The sequence below is a fragment of the Mirounga leonina genome, unplaced genomic scaffold (genome assembly GCF_011800145.1).
Source record: "Mirounga leonina isolate KUSES-001 unplaced genomic scaffold, KU_Mleo_1.0 Mir_176, whole genome shotgun sequence".
Taxonomy (NCBI): Eukaryota; Metazoa; Chordata; class Mammalia; order Carnivora; family Phocidae; genus Mirounga; species Mirounga leonina.
In genome coordinates, this window is record NW_023270454.1 from 27,665,663 (window position 1) to 27,687,641 (window position 21,979).

The 21,979-nt window shown below is 39.4% G+C and overlaps 1 protein-coding gene across 2 annotated transcripts in view; it reads right to left on the minus strand.

Annotated features, from left to right (window-relative positions):
* RXFP1 (relaxin family peptide receptor 1) overlaps positions 1-21,979 on the minus strand; it is a 100,642-nt gene that overhangs the window by 45,416 nt on the left and 33,247 nt on the right. For both annotated transcript variants that reach the window (XM_035022824.1, XM_035022825.1), the window contains exon 2: positions 16,086-16,223. In XM_035022824.1, the coding sequence (XP_034878715.1) occupies positions 16,086-16,223 (138 nt within the window). The remainder of the gene's footprint in view (positions 1-16,085; positions 16,224-21,979) is intronic.

Here is a 21,979-nt window from a genome sequence, read left to right on the forward strand (position 1 = left end):
AATGGGTTCTGTTTTATGCATTAAAACCCTGATAGATACAGAGACCCTTTGAATTATTGGATTAAAATATGGTTTAAGTGTGATTGGACATTTACAGCATTTTGGGAGCTCAAGTGGAATCTCAAGAGTAAGAACAAAGCAGTGCATTTTTTCTGAAACTGAGTTTCAGTGTAGTTTAGTTTTGTGGTCTTGCTACAGAAATGATGACACTTTTCAACATTTTTCTGCATCTCCCATGTGGGTTCTGGGGACAGGGTCAGGAGCCTTACAAAATGTTCTACTCTTCTGGGCTCCAGAATTATCTATTTGTATTGCTTCTTGGCCTTTTGGCTAAGATCGAGTGCAGAATTTTCTATTTGTTTCCTTGGCTGTCAGGTTTTGGTTTATGGCATTGGCTTGTCCCCCTTTCCTGGTTTGGTCGTGTTTGTTGGCTTTTTGGCAAGTTTTTATTTTTAAAAACTTGGTTCATATCTTTAGATATAAGAAAGGAGAATTTTGTGAGAGATTTTGATTCCCCCATTTTATTTTATTAAAAAAAATTTTTTTATATTTTATTTATTTATTTGTCAGAGAGAGAGAGATACACAGAGAGAGAAAGCACAAGCAGGGGCAGAGGGCAGAGAGAGAAACAGGCTCCCCGCTGAGCAAGGAGCCCGATGTGGGACTCGATCTCAGGACCCTGGGATCATGACCTGAGCCGAAGGCAGATGCATAACCAACTGAGTCACCCAGGCGTCCCTTGATTCCCCCATTTTAGCAGAGAAATTGAATATTAGCACTTAGCACTGAGAAAACTTAGCAAATACCTACTACACTCTAGTAGGTACTTTATTTTGTCCACATAACTCTATCTGATCATTATTGTCATCTCCATTTACAGGTGGAAAAACTGCTTCTAAGAAGTTTAAGTGAAACAGATTACTAAAAATTACTAAAGAGTTAAAATAATAGAATTATTTTCACATTCTAAGTCAAATACATGATTTATCAGTTGATAGTCTACCTACAGAATTCCAACTTTTGCGTGATGTTGGCTTTAAATATCTAGTTATTACTGTTTACTACCTATTTTTCTGTTGTCTGTTTCATTTCCATTATTGAGGCTCTTACATCAGAATTGCGTGAGCTATACAAAAATTCATTAAAATAACAACCAGAAGTAGTTATTAACTGAAATTTACGTTCATTGCTTTGTTACTTACGGAATAAATCATTAAAATATTACTAAAAATTAATTTAAAAAACAAATTAATTTTCATATTTATGTTATGATTTTTTATATATTTATAAATGTTATAAATAAAACAAGTAAGATAAGTCATTTGGCTCTGGCTATGTTGAGGCATTAATTATTTTTATAAGCAAGTTTGTTGTGTATCTACAGAGCAAGGGAGGAAGTGGTTTGCAAAGGTCTGAAGAATTTCTCCTTGCAGGCTGCCAGTGCCTTGTTGGCTTTGTAGGAGGGGAATGTACACACCCTATGTTCATGTTCATGTTCTGAGACATCCACCCAGACCTCAGAAAACAGCAATGGAAATCAGGTGAGGTGACAGCATTCCAGAACACAGGGCTGTTGCTGTGGTTAGTGTTTCACAGCTGCTAGGAAATTTATGAGATTAAGGGGTTGGGTCAGTGCCAGTAGATGTTGATTTTCCTTCACTCTGGTTCTTAGCAGGCCCTGTATTGAACTTAACTTTTACAAATGAACTATTTCAATGTGCTGCATTTTTACCATTAACTTACAGTGCAGTGCTTAAAATCACGGGTTTGGGGCCTTGTGCTAATCCTTTGTCCCTCACCATTGCTCTGTAATTTAAGGGGTTCACTGTATATGGCCTTGGTTGCAACATTTAGGTCCAACAAATTCAGACAGTGTAGTTATTTATGCTGCTTCTCTTTTCTTTTTCTTTTGTTAAAGATTTATTTATTTGGGGTGCCTGGGTGGCTCAGTGGTTAAGCATCTGCCTTCAGCTCAGGTCATGATCCCAGGGTCCTGGGATCAAGCCCTGCATCGGGCTCCCTGCTCAGTGGGGATCCTGCTTCTCCCTCTCCCACTCCCCCTGCTTGTGTTCTCTCTCCCGCTCACTCTCTCTCTTTCTTTCAAATAAATAAATAAAATCTCGGGGAAAAAAGATTTATTTATTTATTTTAGAGAGAGAGAGCAAGCGGGAGTAGGGGGATGGGGGCGGAGAAGGGCAGGGAGAGGAAGAGAGAACCTCAAGCAGACTGCCCTCTGAGCACGGAGCCCTAGGCAGGGCTCAATCCCAGGACCCTGAGATCATGACCTGAACTGACACCAAGAGTTGGGCATTTAACTGACTGAGCCACCCAGGAGCCCCCTCTTTTCTTTTTCTTAATCTATTCCTTTTCTCTCCCTTCCTACCTTATTGTACCTCAACACAACACACACACATAAAAAAAAGAGAGAGAGAAAAGAGGAGAAAAAGAGGTGATATCAGGATAGATGTGGGGAATTTTAGAACGCAGAAAGAAACGGGACAAACCTGCTTATACTTCCCCAAGATAGAACATACATTTTCCGGGGAGATCTCTTTTTCAACAGCAACATCTTCAAACACACAAGCTTTTTAGTAATTAGCTTTTACCTTCCCTTCTGTTTTCCCAAAGCATTTGCTTCTTCCCACCCATTACTTCCTCCCACCAGAAGGCAGGAACATAGAACCTAAGAATTGTAGCCCAAATTGCAAAGTTGGAAACTTAGCATTTTTAAGAAAACAGCTTTTGGTATATGTGTTTCTATATTTTAATTCCTTCATTTTTAAGGACGTCTGGGGCAGTGAGCAGAATGGTTTTTCATACTTGAGTAATGATCCCACTGAAGTTTTTTTTTTTTTTTAAAGATTTTATTTATTTATTTGACAGAGACACAGCGAGAGAGGGAACACAAGCAGGGGGAGTGGGAGAGGGAGAAGCAGGCTTCCCGCCGAGCAGGGAGCCCGATGTGGGGCTCGATCCCAGGACCCTGGGATCATGACCTGAGCTGAAGGCAGACGCTTAACGACTGAGCCACCCAGGCGCCCCGATCCCACTGAAGTTTGATTCTCCGATTTCTCTTGAGGTATCCTGAGGTAGTGTAATGAGTGCTGTCCTTAAATCACACTGTGGTAGGGACTATGGGTTCCTATGTGTCAATGTTGCTACGTGAGCAGCATTGAGGACAGATATATATGTTTACTAAAAAAGTGATTTTTCTAGCTAAAAAATGGTGTAATGATGCTAGTGTTAAAAAGGAGACAGCAGGCCCCAAATGGTGTCACTGGTACTAATCCCCACATCAGCAAACCGAGACTTAATACCTAACTTAACTGCAGTCTTAACTCCCCAGGAATGTGACCTTTAACCAGCCAACCTGAAATTTCTCGGTCAGCACTAGGAGGTAATCTGCTGATAACCCCCTTCGGTTTCTCTTAGGAGGGCAACCTTGCCGAAAACAATGCATTCTTTGTTAATAATTTCCTTTTTTTGGTTCCCTCTGCCTTTAGAAAACTTTTCTTTCTTTTTTTTTTAAAGATTTTATTTATTTATTTGAGAGAGAGAGAACATGAGCAGAGGAGAGGGGCAGAGGGAGAGGGAGAAGCAGACTCCATGCCGAGCAGGGAGCCCAATTCAGGACTTGATCCCAGGACTCTGGGATCATGACCTGAGCTGAAGGCAGACGCTTAACCGACTGAGCCACCCAGGTGCCCCTAGAAACCTTTCCTTTTCTATGGCTCAAAAGAGCTTCTTTCTACCTGTTAGCTTGGATGCTGCTCGATTCATGAATCATTAAATAAAGCCAATTTGATCAATTTATTCAGTTGAATATTTGTTAGCTAACACAGTGTGGATAAAAATTGATGACACAGACCAAGAAAAATCTGGTGTGCATGCTGCATGGACTCAGTAGATATTCGCTGAGTGAATGAATGAATGAACGAATGAATGAATGAATGAGGCTCTATCCTCAAACACACTTCAGAGAAAACCCAGTCTCTTCTTCTACAGTAAAATTTGGGAACTGGGGCACTTATCGAAAACACAGTTTTCCAGGATCTTCTACTGGACATTCTGATTTACGTGGTCAGTAGGGGGTCTAAGGATCTATATTTTTCATAGGTGTCCCAGCTGAGTCTTAGAGCAAGGTTTGGGAGAACTGCATTAGGAAATTCACCACAGTCAGCTAGAGCCCTTCCCACATGCAGTGGAACACAGCTAGATTTCGTAACAGAAAAATCCTGTCAATCAGAGGAAGCATATTTCTTTTCCTTCAGCAAAGTTGCTGACTGTTAATAACGAGTAGTCCAAGCACTTAAATAAGACTAATGCAAGTGGTCCCTCATTTAAGGGCACGTTGCTTATATCTTTCTTATTACACTTACTGTAATCTGCTTCATACTATGCTTATTTATATGTGTATTTTATCTCCTTATGAGAGTATAGTAGGAAATAATCTTATAAACGTAAGCATTTTTTATATACTTCAGTGACTACAGAGTACTTTTTAGCATATTTAAAATGTGGTATAGGAAATACTAAAACATTATTTCACTTGCACCAAGTATTTGTTATAATTTAGTTTTATGGAAAAGTGAATTACACATCAATTAGAATTCTGGACAAGGTACCTCTCCCACCCATGTTCTCAGATTCTCCTGGCACTGGTGTGGGGTGCGGGGCAGGGGTGGAGGATCAAGGGATGAGGTTTGGATGTGAATGGGAAAGGTCCAAGTTTCTTTGCTTTCTTCTTCTTTTTTTTTTTTTTTTTAAAGATTTTATTTATTTATTTGAGAGAGAGAGAATGAGAGACAGAGAGCACGAGAGGGAAGAGGGCAGAGGGAGAAGCAGACCCCCTGCTGAGCAGGGAGCCCGATGTGGGACTCGATCCCAGGACTCCAGGATCATGACCTGAGCCGAAAGCAGTCGCTTAACCAACTGAGCCACCCAGGCGCCCTGCTTTCTTCTTTTTTTTAAATATGTTTTTATTTATTTTAGGTAGACTCCATAGCCAACGTGGGGCTTGAACTCACGACCCTGAGATCAAGAGTCGCATGCCCCACTGACTGAGCCAGCCAGGCACGCCCCAGGTCCAAGTTTCTTGAATGCACTAATTTGCTATGGTGCTATATCACGCTTTCCTCAAATAGTTTCCTGGGTTTCTCCATGAGAAGAGAGCTCTGTGGTGAAATATGTTTGGAAATGCTGCGTCCTATATCTCCACTTAGGATTAATAATGCATGCTGGCAGGAGGAAAGGGGAAAGGCATTAAAGAAATATCTTGAATTTTGTTGAATTCTTGTTAAAGACGCCATACGTTTTGGAAAGTGTTTGCTTTTGCATTTGCATAAGAAAGAGTATGCCTAGATCACTGGTTTTCAAAACGTAGATCCAGGACCAGCAGCATCAGCATCACTTGGGGACTTGGAAGAAAAGCATATTCTTGAGCCACACTCCAGAGGCACTGAATCTGAAACCGGAGATGGGGCCGAGCCATGTAGGTTTTAACAAGCCTGATCTGCTGCCTGCTCAAGTTTGAAAACTGCTGCTGTGCACTGATTAATCACTTTCTAGGTGTTCTGAATACGGCAATAAAATTGTCTGTGCATCGGAAAGTGAATCATTTCAAAATGTTAATGAGTGTGGGGTGCCTGGGTGGCTCAGTCGTTAAGCGTCTGCCTTCGGCTCAGGTCATGATCCCAGGGTCCTGGGATCGAGCCCCACATCGGGCTCCTTGCTCCGCGGGAAGCCTGCTTCTCCCTCTCCCACTCCCCCTGCTTGTGCTCTCTCTCTTGCTGTGTCTCTCTCTGTCAAATAAATAAATAAAATCTTAAAAAAAAATGTTAACAAGTGTGGTACTCATCTGCTGTGTTTGTTAAACGCAGATTTCTGGGCTCCTGTACCACCTACAAGATCAGCATTTCAGGGGGTGGAGCTCAGAACTCTAGCGCCTCTCACCAGCCCTGGGGACAATGCTGCAGCTGGTTCTGAGACCTGGCTTCCCAAAAGTTCCCACGGATTTGCAGGAGCCACTCCTGGGTACTTTTGATATTTGGATTTTGAATAATCAAAAGTTAAGGGACTTGAGTCTCTGAGAGGAGGCCAGAACAAAGGAGGATATAAGGATGCTGCACTGAATGGTCTCCTCTTTTATTCAAACGAAGGCATATGTCCTATGGGTTACAGAGCATACCTGCTTATTGACTAATGAATGAATAATTTATAAAGTTTGGATTTAGGTAAAGTGGGGCATTCCTGATTCTTAAACATTTACTCAATTCTCAGCACCCGTTCTTGGGATATATGGAGAATCTTTTTCTCAGAAAGTAATGATCCCCAAAGTAAAGGAGCCCGGGGCCATTAGAATCAACCTTTGGACGCTGGCTGGTCAGGCAGAACAATTCTCCCAGCTAACTATGGGACGGTAGTAGTTTGCTGGAAAGAATGCGGTAGCCTCTTTGTAGGCTCTTAATACCTGTGGGGCAACGCTGAAGAAATTAAGGTGTGTGACGTTATCTTGGGCCTATTTTAAAGGAAATTAAGGCCATTAAAGAAACCGTCCTTTGTGGCCTCTCTAATAGGAAGTGCTCTGAGATGGAAGCCTTGGTGAAATTGACCCAAACATTGTTAAGCATTGTTGGATAAACAGTGAGGTTAAATTGAGGTTTGTCAGGATGCCTGGGTGGGCTCAGTCGGTTAAGCGTCTGCCATCGGCTCAGGTCATGATCCCAGGGTCCTGGGATTGAGTCCGCATCGGGCTCCTTGCTCAGCAGGGAATCTGCTTCTCCCTCTGCCTGCAACTCCCCCTGCTTGTGCTCTCTCTCTCTTTCTCTGACAAATAAATAAAATCTTAAAAAAAAAAGAAACTGAGGTTTGTCGAGCAAAGGGGAAAAAAAAAAGAGAGGGGCAAACCAAGAAACAGACTCTTGACTGTAGAGAACAAACTGATGATCACCAGACAGGAGGTGGGTGGGGGGAGGGGTGAAATAGGTGATGGGGATTCAGGAAGGCACTTGTCGCGATGAGCACCAGGTGTTGTATGGAAGTGTTGAATCACAGGTGTTGAATCCATACTACACTGTATATTAACTAACTGGAATTTAAATAAAAGCTTAAAAAAATAAACTGAGGTTTGTCTGTATAGAAAAGTCAAGGGTTCAGCTACCTAGGTAGTGTCAATGCTATTGTGAGAATAAGAGATCAAAAACCACGTATTTTTGAGCATACAATGCATGTTTGTGTATTAATACATACTCATGACCCATGTCACTTTTCCTCTTGCATTTTTAACCTTAAAAAAGGTAAGTCACCGGGCGCCTGGGTGGCTCAGTCGTTAAGCGTCTGCCTTTGGCTCAGGTCATGATCCCAGGGTCCTGGGATAGAGTCCCGCATCGGGCTCCCTGCTCCGTGGGAAGCCTGCTTCTCCCTCTGCCTCTCTCTCTCTCTATCTCTCATGAATAAATAAAGAAAATCTTAAAAAAAAAGGTAAGCCACCAACTTTAAATGGAATATTCTAAAGTGAGAAGAGCTAAGTTCTACATCAAACTGCCTGCCATTGCCATCATTCTGACAACTGGATAAAAAGCTGTATTTAGGAAATGAAGGGATATTTGATGTTCCAGAATTTTCAATTCAGGCTCAGTTACAAATTAAAGGAGTCCTTGAATATACTTCAAACATTCTTAACATCTTTTTAAAATTTAAAAATATATATCATCACCTTCACACTCGTAAATAAATACTGTGTATCTAATTCTCATAGGTTAGGAAGTGTCAAGCCAGTGACAGGAAAATATTTTGGGGTATGAGCAAAGTTTTTCTTCCCTTGAATTTTTTTGCATTCTCTGTCCTTTTTCCTACAGCAGGCAGCTAATTTTTTCCACTTTCATTGCCTTGGGGAAAGGATAAGCAGAAGCTTGCAGATAACAAAAGGAGTCAAATTCTTAGCATTTGATTTTCAAAGGCCTATATTTGAGCATTGAGATTTGGAAAAACAAAAAAGGAGGGCGGGCTTTGCTGTTCCTCCTCTGCACAAGATACCTGGACCAGAGAAGGAGAGAATGGAAGGGTCTTCTTGCCCTCCCTTTTCCCTAGGCAGCAGAATCTGGGAGAAACCAGAAACTCCTTACCTTCATTACATCTGCCAAGACCTTATTTCCAAATAAGGTCACATTCTGAGGTTGTAGGTGGACATAAACTTTTAGCAGATACTAGCCTACTGTGCCACTCAAAATGTATTAGAAGAGATTTCTCTTTCCCCTGTGGATTATAGAAATACTAACATGGAAACAGAATAACAAATGTCTTCATCCTTTTTCCTGTAGACATCCTTTTCCTCTGCTAAAGTGAGGAATGTTCAAAGAAAGAGTCTACAGAGGGACTCTGTAGAGGCACCCAGGCACCTGAGAGATCAGAGCTCGGGTCTTCATGGTAGAATAATTCAACTTGGATCCAGATGAGGTGGGTTGATGTGACTTCGACGGGGAGCCCTCTTTGTATGACCATCTGCTTATAATACAAAAGAAGGAATGCTAGCAAATTTCTAATCTGGAAATGCAGAGTTCTTTTTAAATAAGAATCTAGAGGTAGTGAATAAATGCCATAGCATCTGAGAATTTGATTCTACTTTAATATTTCATTTTTACTACTGAGTTAGCACTCAGTTTAAAATGGACATAAATGATTTCTCAGTGAAGGCCCTCACCTTTTTGTAATCCAATTCCCTCAGTATTTACCCAGATGTATTCTCCCAAGTATCTGAGAGTTTTAGCCAAAAAAGCAAAAGGTCCCACTTTTTTTGGTTTGTCATTCTTGCAACAAATACTGCTCTAATGATTCCTGAAGACTTTTTTTTTTCCTTTTTTGGGGGGGCTCTAGCCTTTTTGATTGCATCTGTGACAGTTCTGAGAAGAAAAATGGGTTAGTGATACATGGCAAAAACATACGTAAATTGTATGGGAATTATATCAAATGGTATAACTCAGGGGAAAAAATTGTTCATTTTCATGTTGAAGTTTATCAGTAAGGATCAAAGTTATAAAAATGGTGCAAATGATTTTGACAAATGTATGTCTATATATGTCTATAAATTCTGTATTGCCCAAATATTTTAGGAAGAAAGGGATTTTTTTTTTAAAGATTTTTTATTTATTTATTTGAGAGAGAGAGAACACATGAGAGGGGATAGGGTCAGAGGATGAAGCAGACTCCCTGCCGAGCAGGGAGCCCGATGCGGGACTCGATCCAGGGACTCCAGGATCATGACCTGAGCCGAAGGCAGTCGCTTAACCAACTGAGCCACCCAGGTGCCCCAAGAAAGGGATTTTTGTGCATGCAGTGGAAAACTTTAAATCTATTGCTTTTGTTTTCATTGTGTCCATGAAAAATATTCAGTGAGTAGATGTGTTATATTTTTTATACTGAGACATTTTATTTTATTTTTATATTCAGTAAACTATCCCATTATCGAGAAATTATTTTTTAAAAGAAAACTGGGAATTCAATAGCCAAATCAGAGTGCTTCTTTAAAATGCCTGTGATAATACAAAGGTTGTATTTTTTTTCCAAATATATTTAGTTCATATTCCAGTTCAATACATGCGGAATCAGTTTAATTTATTTAATGGTGTTTCATTTTTTTGGTGACTCTGCTAAATTTTATTACTACTATTTTGATTTGACTTACTTTTCCACTTTAATAATTATTATTGGTGTCAATGTTAAATAGCTTGGAGGTATTTTTTTGGATATATCTTAAAAATTCTAATTAAGGAAAAGTAGCCCCCTTCCATTACAAAACAATTTTTATTTGGCAATATACTGTTAAGTTGTAAATGATCCCTCTCAAATTGATTTTTAGGTGTGGGCTTTTCTTTAATTTATATGTTAAGATACTGTATTTTATGTGATTATAAATATATTTAATGCTGCTTATTCAAATATGCATGAGGTTTACATATTTTGAAAAGAACCAACTTTCTGACTTAATTTAATTAGCATTAAACAGAATATAAACTTGAATATCTTAAAAATGAACAGCCAGGGGAACACAAATTATCCAGATACTGTAAAATGAGAAGAAGGAAAAAAAAAAACAACCCATAGCTGGTGAAGGGAATTCAGTAATAAGATGCAAGAGAAATAACTGCATTTCATCATTTTTATCACCCGGGCCCTCTCAACTTCCCTTTCATGCTTGTCTTTTCCTCTATTCTTTTCTCTCTCAAACCAAGTCCATCACAATATCCATTCAGGGAAGTTGGTGGTAAAATTCTGTTATCCTTCCTGAGATGTCCCAGCCTACTCACCCATGGACAGCAACAGCATGTCAGCTGACCATGGTTGAGGTTTTGACCAGAGTTCAATTTTTTAAAAATATATTTCTAGATAGATGACTGCAACCAATGCAGTGTCAGGGTTTCTTACGGAAACAAACACATTTGATTATAATTATAATGGAGTTTGTTAGCAAGTGAGCATGCTGGCGTACCATATGGAACACTTGATTCTAGTTTATTTCTACTGATGCTACTATTTCACATGTATTCCTTATTTTCTGCTCACTTGGGTGTAGGTCAGTGGTTCTCAAAATATAGTGTGCATCAGAATGACTTGAAGAGCTTGCAGAAACATCGTTGAGCCACTGGCTGAGTTTCAGATTCAACTGGGCTGGTCCGGGGCCTGAGAACTTGCATTCTTAACAACTTTGTGGTTAATGCTGAGGGGTTTGGTCCAGAACTACACTGGGAGATTCGCTGGTCTAGATGAATTTCAGGAGAGATATATTTCTTTTCTTAAAGATTTTATTTATTTATTCATAAGAGACAGAGAGAGAGAGAGAGGCAGAGGGAGAAGCAGGCTCCCCGCTGAGCAGGGAGCCCGATGCGGGACTCGATCCCAGGACCCTGGGATCATGACCTGAGCCGAAGGCAGACGCTTAAACATCTGAGCCACCCAGGCACCTGAGAGATATATTTCTGACATAAGACCAGTAATAGTTTAACATAGTATTTGTTACATAGACATGTTTTCATAAGAAGAGATTATGATTTCACCCATATTTCCAAAACTGGATTTGAGGGTTTTCAAATGTTGGCAATGGTGAATAAAGGAGGTTTTAAAATAGCATACTCTTTTTGGTCTAATAAAAACATTTTAATATTAATTGCTTTTCAGATGTCACTTGTATTTTTAATAATTAGTATTTTTGATTAAACAAAATGCTGTTCATTTTCATATGCCAAGATTTAAGGTCTTTATATACATCTATAGCTAGAACTTGAGTTATTTCATCTGTGATCTGAATATTTTATTTTAATGAATGAATTCCCTGCTCATGTCAGAGGTCCTTAAGACAACAAATTAGCAAAACTTTCAGAAGAGGGGCACCTGGGTGGCTCAGTCGTTAAGTGTCTGCCTTGAGCTCAGGTCATGATCCCAGATTTCTGGGATCGAGCCCCACATCAGGCTCCCTGCTCAGCAACAAGCCTGCTTCTCCCTCTCCCGCTCCCCCTGCTTGTGTTCCCTCTCTCACTGTCTCTCTCTCTCTCTCTGTCAAATAAATACATAAAATCTTAAAAAACAAAACAAAACAAAAAAAACCTTTCAGAACAGATTGCTTATACTATTTTGACTCAACTTGCTTCACACTTCCCTTTATACATACAGACCAGGATTTCCCTGTTTTGAAGTCCAATCAAATATAAACAATTCCTGGGATCAAATTAAAAAGATGTAAACTCCAGAGTAACTACTGAATATAGGGGTCAATAATCTGATCTGCACAGATTGATTCCCTGATCTATCTATCTATTTTTCATCTATCTATCTATCTATCTATCTATCTAATCTATTTATAGATACCATACCATACTATAGATATAGATATATGTAATTCACTTAATTCTCACAACAAATTTATCATTCCAATCTCACAAATAAGGAAAATGGGACTGAGTCAAAAATGATTTGCCCAGGCAGGTAACAACAGATAGAAAGAGGTACTTCTAGGATCTGAGCCTGAACTTTCTGATGCCTGGTTGAGGAATCTTCCAACAATTCTGTTTCTATTTAAAGAGAAATCAAAGAAGATAAGGAAAAGTCGTTACTGTTGTGATTGTTTTTGTAAACTATTGACAATATAATAATTTTACATGAGTGAATTCGGAGTGCTAATTAGGGGAAATTGATTCCAACTCAGGATGAAATAGTTTTTTAGGAGATTTCTGTTTTAGTCAATGACAGGGATTAGGAATCTTTTTTGCCTTTTAAAAGCTATAAAACCTTTTGCAAAGGTTTGATGTTATGGACACTGTTTTCACTGAAAGTCTACATGTGCACAAATACACAGCATTTTATAGTTTCCAGGCAATTCACAGAACCCCCTGAAGATTTTCTTTCTTTTTTTTTTTTTTTTTTTAAGATTTTATTATTTATTTGACAGAGAGAGACACAGCGAGAGAGGGAACACAAGCAGGGGGAGTGGGAGAGGGAGAAGCAGGCTTCCCACCGAGCAGGGAGCCGGATGCGGGGCTTAATCCCAGGACCCTGGGACCATGACCTGAGCCGAAGGCAGATGCTTAACGACTGAGCCACCCAGGTGCACGCCCCTCCAAGATTTTCTTGAACCTCCGAGTCTACTTTCAATAAAATACAAGCCACTATTCTGGGATACAAAGCCCAAGGGTGCAGTAGGGGTAGTGGGTATCTATTGAGTGCCACATGGAAATTAAAAGCAACTGCTTGGCTTTTTTTTCTTTGGAGGTAAAGATATTAAAATCTTTTTAACAACCAGTTTATAAACTTAATGAGGTGAGAGAAATGATAATTAAAGTCTAATTTATGAATATTGTGATGGACTTGGTTTGAGAGAGAAAAGAATAGAGGAAAAGACAAGCATGAAAGGGAAGTTGAGAGAGAGTGAAAAAAGGGATGGGGACAGTTACGGGGGCAGAATGGAAGTGGGGAGACACATGGAAACGATAAGATGGAAGGAGAGAGAATGGCCCTCATATCCACAGAGAGTTGAATAAAGACTGGGAGGGAGAAAAAGTCAAAGAGGTGGAAAAAGAAGAAACCATGATGGGTGGATACATCTCTAACCTGATTTTTATTCCGATTGGTATTGTTTTCACAAGAGTTAAGCCCATGCTTGTCACCAGAACTCAAATTCTAAGTATAAAGAAATAGGCCTTAATATTTTCTCTGTTATATTCTCTCTATTAAAATTCACCAAGATAATCAGGATAACTAACATAATTAAGGTACAAATATACAAATCTACACAGTTTACCTCCCCCCCCCCAATAAACTATAATTACATTTTCAGGAGATGTGGGAAAACTTACCCACCTCCTGACTATCCCATAATCAATAGGATACACGCGCATCCACCAACCCACACACATGCACACACACATCTACTTGTATAAACATATAACTACAAAAGCAAGCATATGGAAAAATATAATTCCTTCAAATATGCTGTTTCAATAAGTAAATAGACAAACCATGGTTGTTCCTAGAGATATTTAAATTGTTTAACTAACAGGACTTCCTAAAGTCACCAGGTGGGGACTCTGAGTCACTGAGAGTTAATACCAATGCTTGTGGGAAAAGCAATGATAATAGCACCTGTGGTAGAATTTGCAGAAGAGGTTGCAGTCACTGCCCTCCCTCTGCCCAAGCCCCTGGCAGTGTGCCTTTACAGCCCCTCTTAGCAGGGGTAGGGGCCCATTTGACCCCTTGAAACAGGGCCGACCTTGTGACTCGTTTTGGCAAGGACGTGGGGCGAGTGCGCCATTTTTGAGCCTAGGAGTCAAGAGGCCTTGTACGCTTCCAGTTCACTCCTGGGTGCCATGTCTCTACTGCGAGAACAAGCTTGGCTTAACCTGCAGGAGGATCACTCTGGAACTGAGTCACTCTAGTTATCACAGGCATGACGACAAAGCTGATCCACAGATAACCGCAGATGCCTGAGAAAGTCCAACTGAGCTGAGTTGTTGACCCACCGAATGGCCAGCGAAATAGATGATTACTTCTTTTTTTTTTTTTAAAGATTTTATTTATTTATTTATTTATTTGAGAGAGAGAGAATGAGATAGAGCACGAGAGGGGGGAGGGTCAGAGGGAGAAGCAGACTCCCTGCCGAGCAGGGAGCCCGATGCGGGACTCGATCCAGGGACTCCAGGATCATGACCTGAGCTGAAGGCAGTCGCTTAACCAACTGAGCCCCCCAGGCGCCCAGATGATTACTTCTTATGTCACTAAGTTTGTAATAATAACAGCTCGCTGATACACAAGTTAACATTTACTGAATGCTAATTACATGTCAAGTACTGGGCTGAGCATCTTAGATACAGGATCTCACTGAATCTTTTGAAGACTGGGTGGTCACAGATACTTTTATTATTCTCATTTCACAGAGCAGAAAACAGCCATTTTTACCTTCTTCATAGCCAGAACTGAAGTCCAGATCTCCCGAGCCTGATCTCCACACTCTAATGTCATAGTGCCTCCATCTGAATTTGCTGGATGGTAAATCCTGAGAAACTTGAGTAACTGAGTATTATCACGGTGAGGATTGTTACTTTTGTTACTTGGTTTCTTTAAATTTAGCACTCAAGCAGGAGCTCCCAAGCTTTTTTTTTCGCTGAGAAACTACTTTTGGTGGCAAATTTCCTGTCCCACCAAGTTTTTTCCTGCTTCTGACCAACATTTCCATTGGTGGGAAGCCCTGAAGCCACTCCCTCTATCTGAACTGCTTGCAACTTGAGAGTGGCTGGCAGTGGGCAGAACACTGTTTTCTTTTCTTCTTCTTTTTTTTTAAAATTTGTTCAGTATTCAGGTATTTTAACAAGATAGAATATATATTTATATTACATATAAAAATTTATATTTATATATACGTATATCTAATATGTATTTATATATTATATTCACATATATATTTATATATATTTAAAAAATATTTTTAAAGAAGAAAACACATATGTATAGCCATCCAAATCAAAGGCAATTTTAGCTTAAGCTCACCAGTTTAGAAAGTGTGTTTTGAGTTAACCTCCACCACCTAGAGACAATGTTCCAAACATTGAAGTGTTAACTCCTTCAAAGTGGTGCCTTAAAAAGTCTCTAATACTTTAGGGAGTGAAGACATCAAGTCCTCCTCAGTGTATTATTTAGGCAGCACTTCAAATTGTCATGCATGTTTTTGTCCTCCAAAAATAGTACCTTGTTTCTCCATGAGTGAGAAATCTTATTATATTTACATTATTAACCAAAGCTCATTTTCCTAGTGAGTCAAATCCAGGCCACTGAAGTTCTTTTATACATTTGTGTTTTTGAGGTTTCAGAAATTTGAACAAAATTCTAACTGAAAGCCAAGTTTTCCAGATATTCTAGCTGGCCGGAAGCCCTACTTGTTGGCTTTATGAGATTATAAATAATGATTGTTGGTTAAGTAATAGGTAGGCTGGACTTAATTGTTTGTTCTTTTCTAGGAGGTCTCATTTGTCCTTCAGAACGGTAGTCAGCAAAAGATAAGAAAGGGCAATAGCTGTTAACACTTAACTAGCACCTGCTGTGTGCCTCTTTCTTCTAATCTCTTACATATAATCTTCCCAAATTCAAAGGGTCAATTTCCAAACCCTTTCCTAACATGAGAAAAAGGAAGCAAAAAGAGGCTAAAACACATTCGCAAGACTACATCATTGGTTATCGTTGTATCCAGGTTCAAACCCAGCAGTCTGGCTCCAGAGCCCATATTCTCAGTTTCTACACCCTTACCTGCAGAAGGGTAAGACGGTAAGACGCTTCTGCCGGTAAGAGGCTAACTGGACCGGTTTGCGGGATAAAAAACTATGTGCACAATCACCACTTTCCTGAAATATTGGCCGTGAGACTAACACATTGAAAAGAATGGATGCTTTAAGCTAATAAAAGAAATGGAAGATTTCCCTAAGTGACATCTATTTTGTATTTCAACTTAGTTTTCTCTTTCCCCTTTCCTCCTTACGAGATGTCTCAGCGACTTCACCTTCGCTGCATCCGCCCCGGGTCCTGCGGTGACTACGGGCAGGGGCTTCACTCACCGCAGTTGTCCTCATCTGCCTGGTTGCCACAGTCGTCCACTCCGTTGCAGTGAAGTAGCTGAGGCAGGCACTTGGTGATATTCCCACAGGGGAAATAGCCGAGGGAACACTTGACATCCTGCCCGCTCCCAGGAACCACTGATGAAGAATGAGGAGAGAAGGTTAATATAAAAACATTTCAAAAAGTGGTTTTCTCCCAGTATCCTAAAACAGGTACTCTCATTCTGGCAGGTACAGCTCTCTATATGGGAGCCCCACCTTGCTCACTAGCCCGAGGCCAACTCTTTTCCAAGAACCTCCGTGCTATTGGGACATTCTTTTCCATGTTCCCAGAAGATGCCAGGATTCTCCTTTCTTTGTCTTTTCTCATGTTGTTTCCCACGTGGAACGTCACAGATAACCATCCCCCTGTGGTTGGTTGAGGGAGCAGGGTTGGTGGGGGTGGTGGTGGCGTCCCCCCTGCTCCCGCAACCAATCCTTCTTTTTCTATGCAATGTCTGCCGTACTTTAGAGTTGAACTCAGTCCCTTTCTTCTCTTTCAAAAACCTCTCAGCCAATCATTTTAAAAATCAGGAATTTATTGAGTTCTCACTCAGAATCAAGGTTGATCTGGTACTAGAGGAAGAAGGCATAGAGACCATCAGGAAAGTACATGCACCTGTTCACTCACAGATTGGATAGCTCCGATGTGTGAGGCTTTGTGCAAGATTTTGTGCAAATGGCATTGGATGAAATAAAGTTCCTGCCCTTTTCAGATGGGCTTCTTTCACTTAGTAACATGCATTTAGGGGTCCTCTATATCTTTTTATGGCTTAATAACTAATTTCTTTTTGGTACTGAATAATATTCCATTGTCTGAATGTACCCACAGAAGGACATCTTGGTTGCACCCAAATTTTGGCAATTATGAATAAAGTTGCTATAAACATCCACATGCAGGTTTTTGTGTGGATATAAGTTAATTTTGCCACTTTAAAACCTCAGATTTATATAAACTTTAAAGATTACTGGAGACTCCAAATGTAATTCTGTTGCTTATTATCCTTATCAAGTTTGTACCTGTTTGGAACTTTCTTGAATATTGTCAATTATAAGAAATAAGATCAGAATAGTTTGAACTGTCAATAGCATTTATTTTGTAAAAATGTATTTGTAATCTGTCATCAAGACATGAAAAGAATAAAAGTGGCTATTTTCTTTATAAGATGCAGCAGGACATTTAATAACAGGGCAAGTGACATTTTTATAGAGAAGAAATCTAGCTATGTCAGGTTTTGACTGTACTTAGTTTTTCAGAGCACATCATTTGTTGAAGGAAATGGTTAAATCTATGTAATAATGAGCTATGTTGTAAATAGTACCTTCACTTGTGAAATTATTTTAAAATTATCAATATTTTTTCAACAAACTGATTAAAATGAAGTCAAAGGATTTGTGTACCACTGGATGTCACTGGTAGAACATCCTACATTTCAGAGACTTCAAGTGTACATAAAATAAGGTTAATCTGTGTTGATACTGACTTTTGATATCTTTATTAATTTCTTAAGAACAAAATTTAAAATTTAAGGGTTTCAGGGGTGCCTGGCTGGGTCAGTCGGTAGAGCATGAGACTCTTGATCTCAGGCTCATGTGTTCGAGCCCCACATTGGGTGTGCAGCTTACTTAAAAAAATAAAAATCAAGGGTTTCAGAAAAATTCTTTGATGAATTGTCAGCCTTCAGCCACAGTTACTGTTTGAAGATGTTTTAAGTAGACATACCTGCCTGTGTTTTCATGCTGCCGTTTTGAAAATTCTTCTGGAGTAACTTATTTTTATGGATATTATGCTCTTATGTCCTATCTTTTAAGTTTATCTTTAGAAGCAGATACAGCTCTTCAATGATTGTGCCATGAAATTAGTTCCACGTTTTTATAACATTATGATTCAAAGATATATTTAAAGTCTTAAATAGTGGTATTTTAAAAATAACTTTATTTTGAGATGGTATCAAACTTAAAGTTTCAAATATAGTATAAAGAATGATTCCCCCCCAAATCATTTGAGAATAAGTTCCTGATCAGATGCTCCATCACACCTAAAAACTTTGGTTGTGTTTTTTCTATAAGCAAGGACATTCTCCTACATAACCAAGCTAGAACCATCAAAATAAGAAATTAACATTGATGCCTTACTACCATTTCAACCTCAGAACCCATTCATGTTTCACATATTGCTCAAAAGTCCTTCATAGTAAAAGAATCTAGTTCATAATCCTTGCATTTAATTGTCACATTTCTTTAGTTTCCTTTGATCCGTAGTTTCTTAGTCTGTCTTTACCTTTTATGACCTCAACACTTTTGAAGATTGCAAGTTAAATATTTTGTAGAATGTCCCTAAATTTTGGTTGTATGATATTTCATCAAAATTAGATTTCGATTATGCACCTTTGGCAAGAAATTCACAGAAGTGATGTTCATTTCAGCCTGTTAGGTTATGCAAGATTTTGATTTGTCCCATTACTGATGATGATCATTTTGGTCACTTGGTTAGGGTGATGTCTCCAAAACTCCTCCACTATAAAGTTAGCTTTTGTAATTAATAAGCATTTTGTATAGGGGATTCCAATTCCCAGCCAACACCAGAAGATTCAGTCTGGTTTTTTCCCTTTACATAGCTCTAACTCCCTTCTCTGACAATGAGAAACTGCTTTCTGATATCCTTAATATAGTTATTATCTTGACAGATCCTCTTCCTGCATGGTTGCCCTCCTCACCCCCATTCAGTTCTGAGTCCTGGTAATGGGCATTTTTCCTATATGAGCACTCTCCTTGCCCTGTTAGAAACCTGATACATGGTACCAGACACCAGCTGCCTCCGTGGACACCTCCTCACCCCAGCTTGGCCCCAAAATTCCTCTCTGGGCTACCACAGCTCCTTTGTCTCGCTCAGCACAGAAGAATACCTTTCTCTGATCACCAAATAGCTTTAGGGCTTCATTGTTCAGAAACAGAATGATAGAGTAAGGGGACAGTACATGATGGTTATCGGATAATTTTGCAGTTGAAGGGGATCATATTATGCGACCCCAAAATATGCCACTTTGGCCCAAGTATTATTTTAAACTGAAGACAGTTAAAAACAAACAAACATAGGGAGGGCTCTCTGCCCTCCTCATCAGCCTGAAAGCAGGGCAAAAATTTCCCTTTGTGAAGGTGTCTTCTTCCACCTTCCATACAAGGAGGAGAACAACTCTTGTCACTGGAGATGGAAAGTTGGCACCAAGGTGAGTCTGCACAAACAAACCTTACTAAAATAACCCTTTTCTTCCCTCTTGGGACTAAAGTCTTAATAATAAACATTTTTTGGAGGCAAAGTTCCTAGTGGTTTATCATCAATGGAATAAAACTTATCTTTTACTTTTTGACAGACCTTGACATAAATGCACAAGCACTTACAATTGTGTCTAGGGAACTCATGAAAATGCCAGCTCAGGGAAATTATAACCCTTATTGTGAAACAACCTTAAATGTTAATATGGAACATTTTAATATGGTTGCTCTGAAGTCAATGCCTTAAGGGCATTTCTGTTCAGTTAAATTTAAAATAAAGCAGGTGAGTGTAATTGGTACATTTCATTAAAATGTTTATTGTGTTTCTGTTCAGCTATGACTCGTGTAAGCACTAAGGTAAGAGTGTCATTGGATTCTATAACTTATTTCCCGCATTTGAAATCCTTTTTACGACCTCTGGAAAATATGCAATATTCTATTTTCTTAGATAATTACAGCATCAAAAGTATAGAGGTAGTTTACTGAATACTTTGTTAGGAAGTAAAATAAACACGCGTGCACGCACATGCATGCACATGCACACACAAAGACAAACTTTCCCTACATTCAGTCCTTTTATTTTATTTTAATATTTTATTTTTTTAAAGATTTTATTAATTTATTTGAAAGAGAGAAAGGGAGAGTGAGAGGGAGAAGCAGACCCCCACTGAGCAGGGAGTCTGACATGGGGCTCAATCCCAGGACCTTGAGATCATGACCTGAGCTGAAGGCAGATGCTTAATCGACTGAGACACCCGGGTACCCCCAGTCCATTTATTTTAAAAGATAATTTCTATCTTAAATGATGACTGCCAATAACTATTTAAGATATATTTTTTAAAGATTTATTTATTTGTCAGAGAGAGGGAGAGCGAGCACGCGCATGCGCACAAACAGGGGGGAGTGGGAGGCAGAAGGAGAAGCAGGCTCCCCGCTGAGCAAGGAGCCCAGTGTGGGACTTGATCCCAAGTCCCCGGGATCATGACTTGATCATGATCAAGTCGGCCTAAGGCAGACGCTTAACTGACTGAGCCACCCAGGTGTCCCACTATTTAAGATATTTAAAAACAAAACAAAAATATCAGTCTCAGCAGAGGATTGTTAGATACATGGGGCAATTTCAGAACTATATATTCACATATGTACATTGAACAGTAGTCTGTATTGTTTGATCTTATTTATATAAAATAAAGGCTATAAAATACTAGTGTTTATAAAATGCTGATGTATTCACAACAAACCATCAACAGTGGTTGTCTTTGGGAAATGGGACCAGTAATTTCAGGAATAGGGGAGATTTTACTCTGCAGTTTATATCTTCAAGAAAATTTGGACTTGTTTTTTAAAAGCGAGTACTGCTTTAATAATAAAAAAATAATCTGAGGTTATTTACAAGCAGTTCAAATGTGTGAAAATTTGGTTTCTTAGCTATAGATTAAAAAAATCTCGTTTGTAAAAAAAAATCTCGTTTGTAATAGTAGTTAGCTCTCTTTAGACCTTTTGAAACAAGGTAGTATAAGGTCAGTGGGTCTCAAATAGGAATGAGTTTTCCTTGTACCCCAGGGATCAAATGGTAAAGTCTGGAGACATTTTTTATTGTCATGACTGGGGGGGGTGCTGCTAATAGGTAGAGTCCAGGGATGCTGGTAAACATCTCACAATGCATAGGAAGGCTCCCTCAAACAAAGATTTATCCGTCCTAATGACAGTAGTGCCCAGGTTGAAAAACCCAGGACTCGGCATTGTTGAAGAATCAATGGGAAAGCACTCCATGCCTGCAGACTACTAACACATGAGCTCAATTTCAGAACAGGCAATCGATTAATTAATACTCAGTGGCTACTCATCTTCTAGTAGAGACTTTCCAATAGATTTTAAGAGATTTTAGAAGTAGAGGGACATTACCAAACAGAGGGACCAGCGCAGCTGTTGTGTCTCTGGATTGCTGTTGTTTTGACAATTGGGAAAGCGGCTGCACCTTGTTATGCCCACTAATGCCAGGGAGGGCATTCATGGTAGTTAGAAAGAATAATTTCTTAGCTATAAGGATTATTAAACAATGGATTGGGTTACTAAGACGGTCTCTGGAGGTTCTGAAAAATTGGATAGATAATTTAAGTATATTTTGCCAAAAGTAAAAGAATCAGCCACAAAACATTTTCAGGCCTCTTGAACTAGTTCCATGAATCTATGAATAACAAAACAGATGTTTAAAAGGAAGTATTATTTGGGGCGCCTGGGTGGTTTAGTCGGTTAAGCGTCTGCCTTCAGCTCAGGTCATGATCCCGGGGTCCTGGGATCGAGCCCCGCATCGGGCTCCCTGCTCGGCGGGAAGCCTGCTTCTCCCTCTCCCACTCCCCCTGCTTGTGTTCCCTCTCTCGCTGTCTCCCTCTCTGTCAAATAAATAAATAAAATCTTAAAAAAAAAAAGGAGGTATTATTTAAAAGGACAGTTTAGACTTCAAATTTGAGCATTTGAGATGTGTGCACTCTGTACACACACAAAAAATCTTGAAAAAAATTCAATTGTCTATACCTCAATAAAGTTGAAAAAATAGCCAAAAAGAAAGTTCATTTGACCTG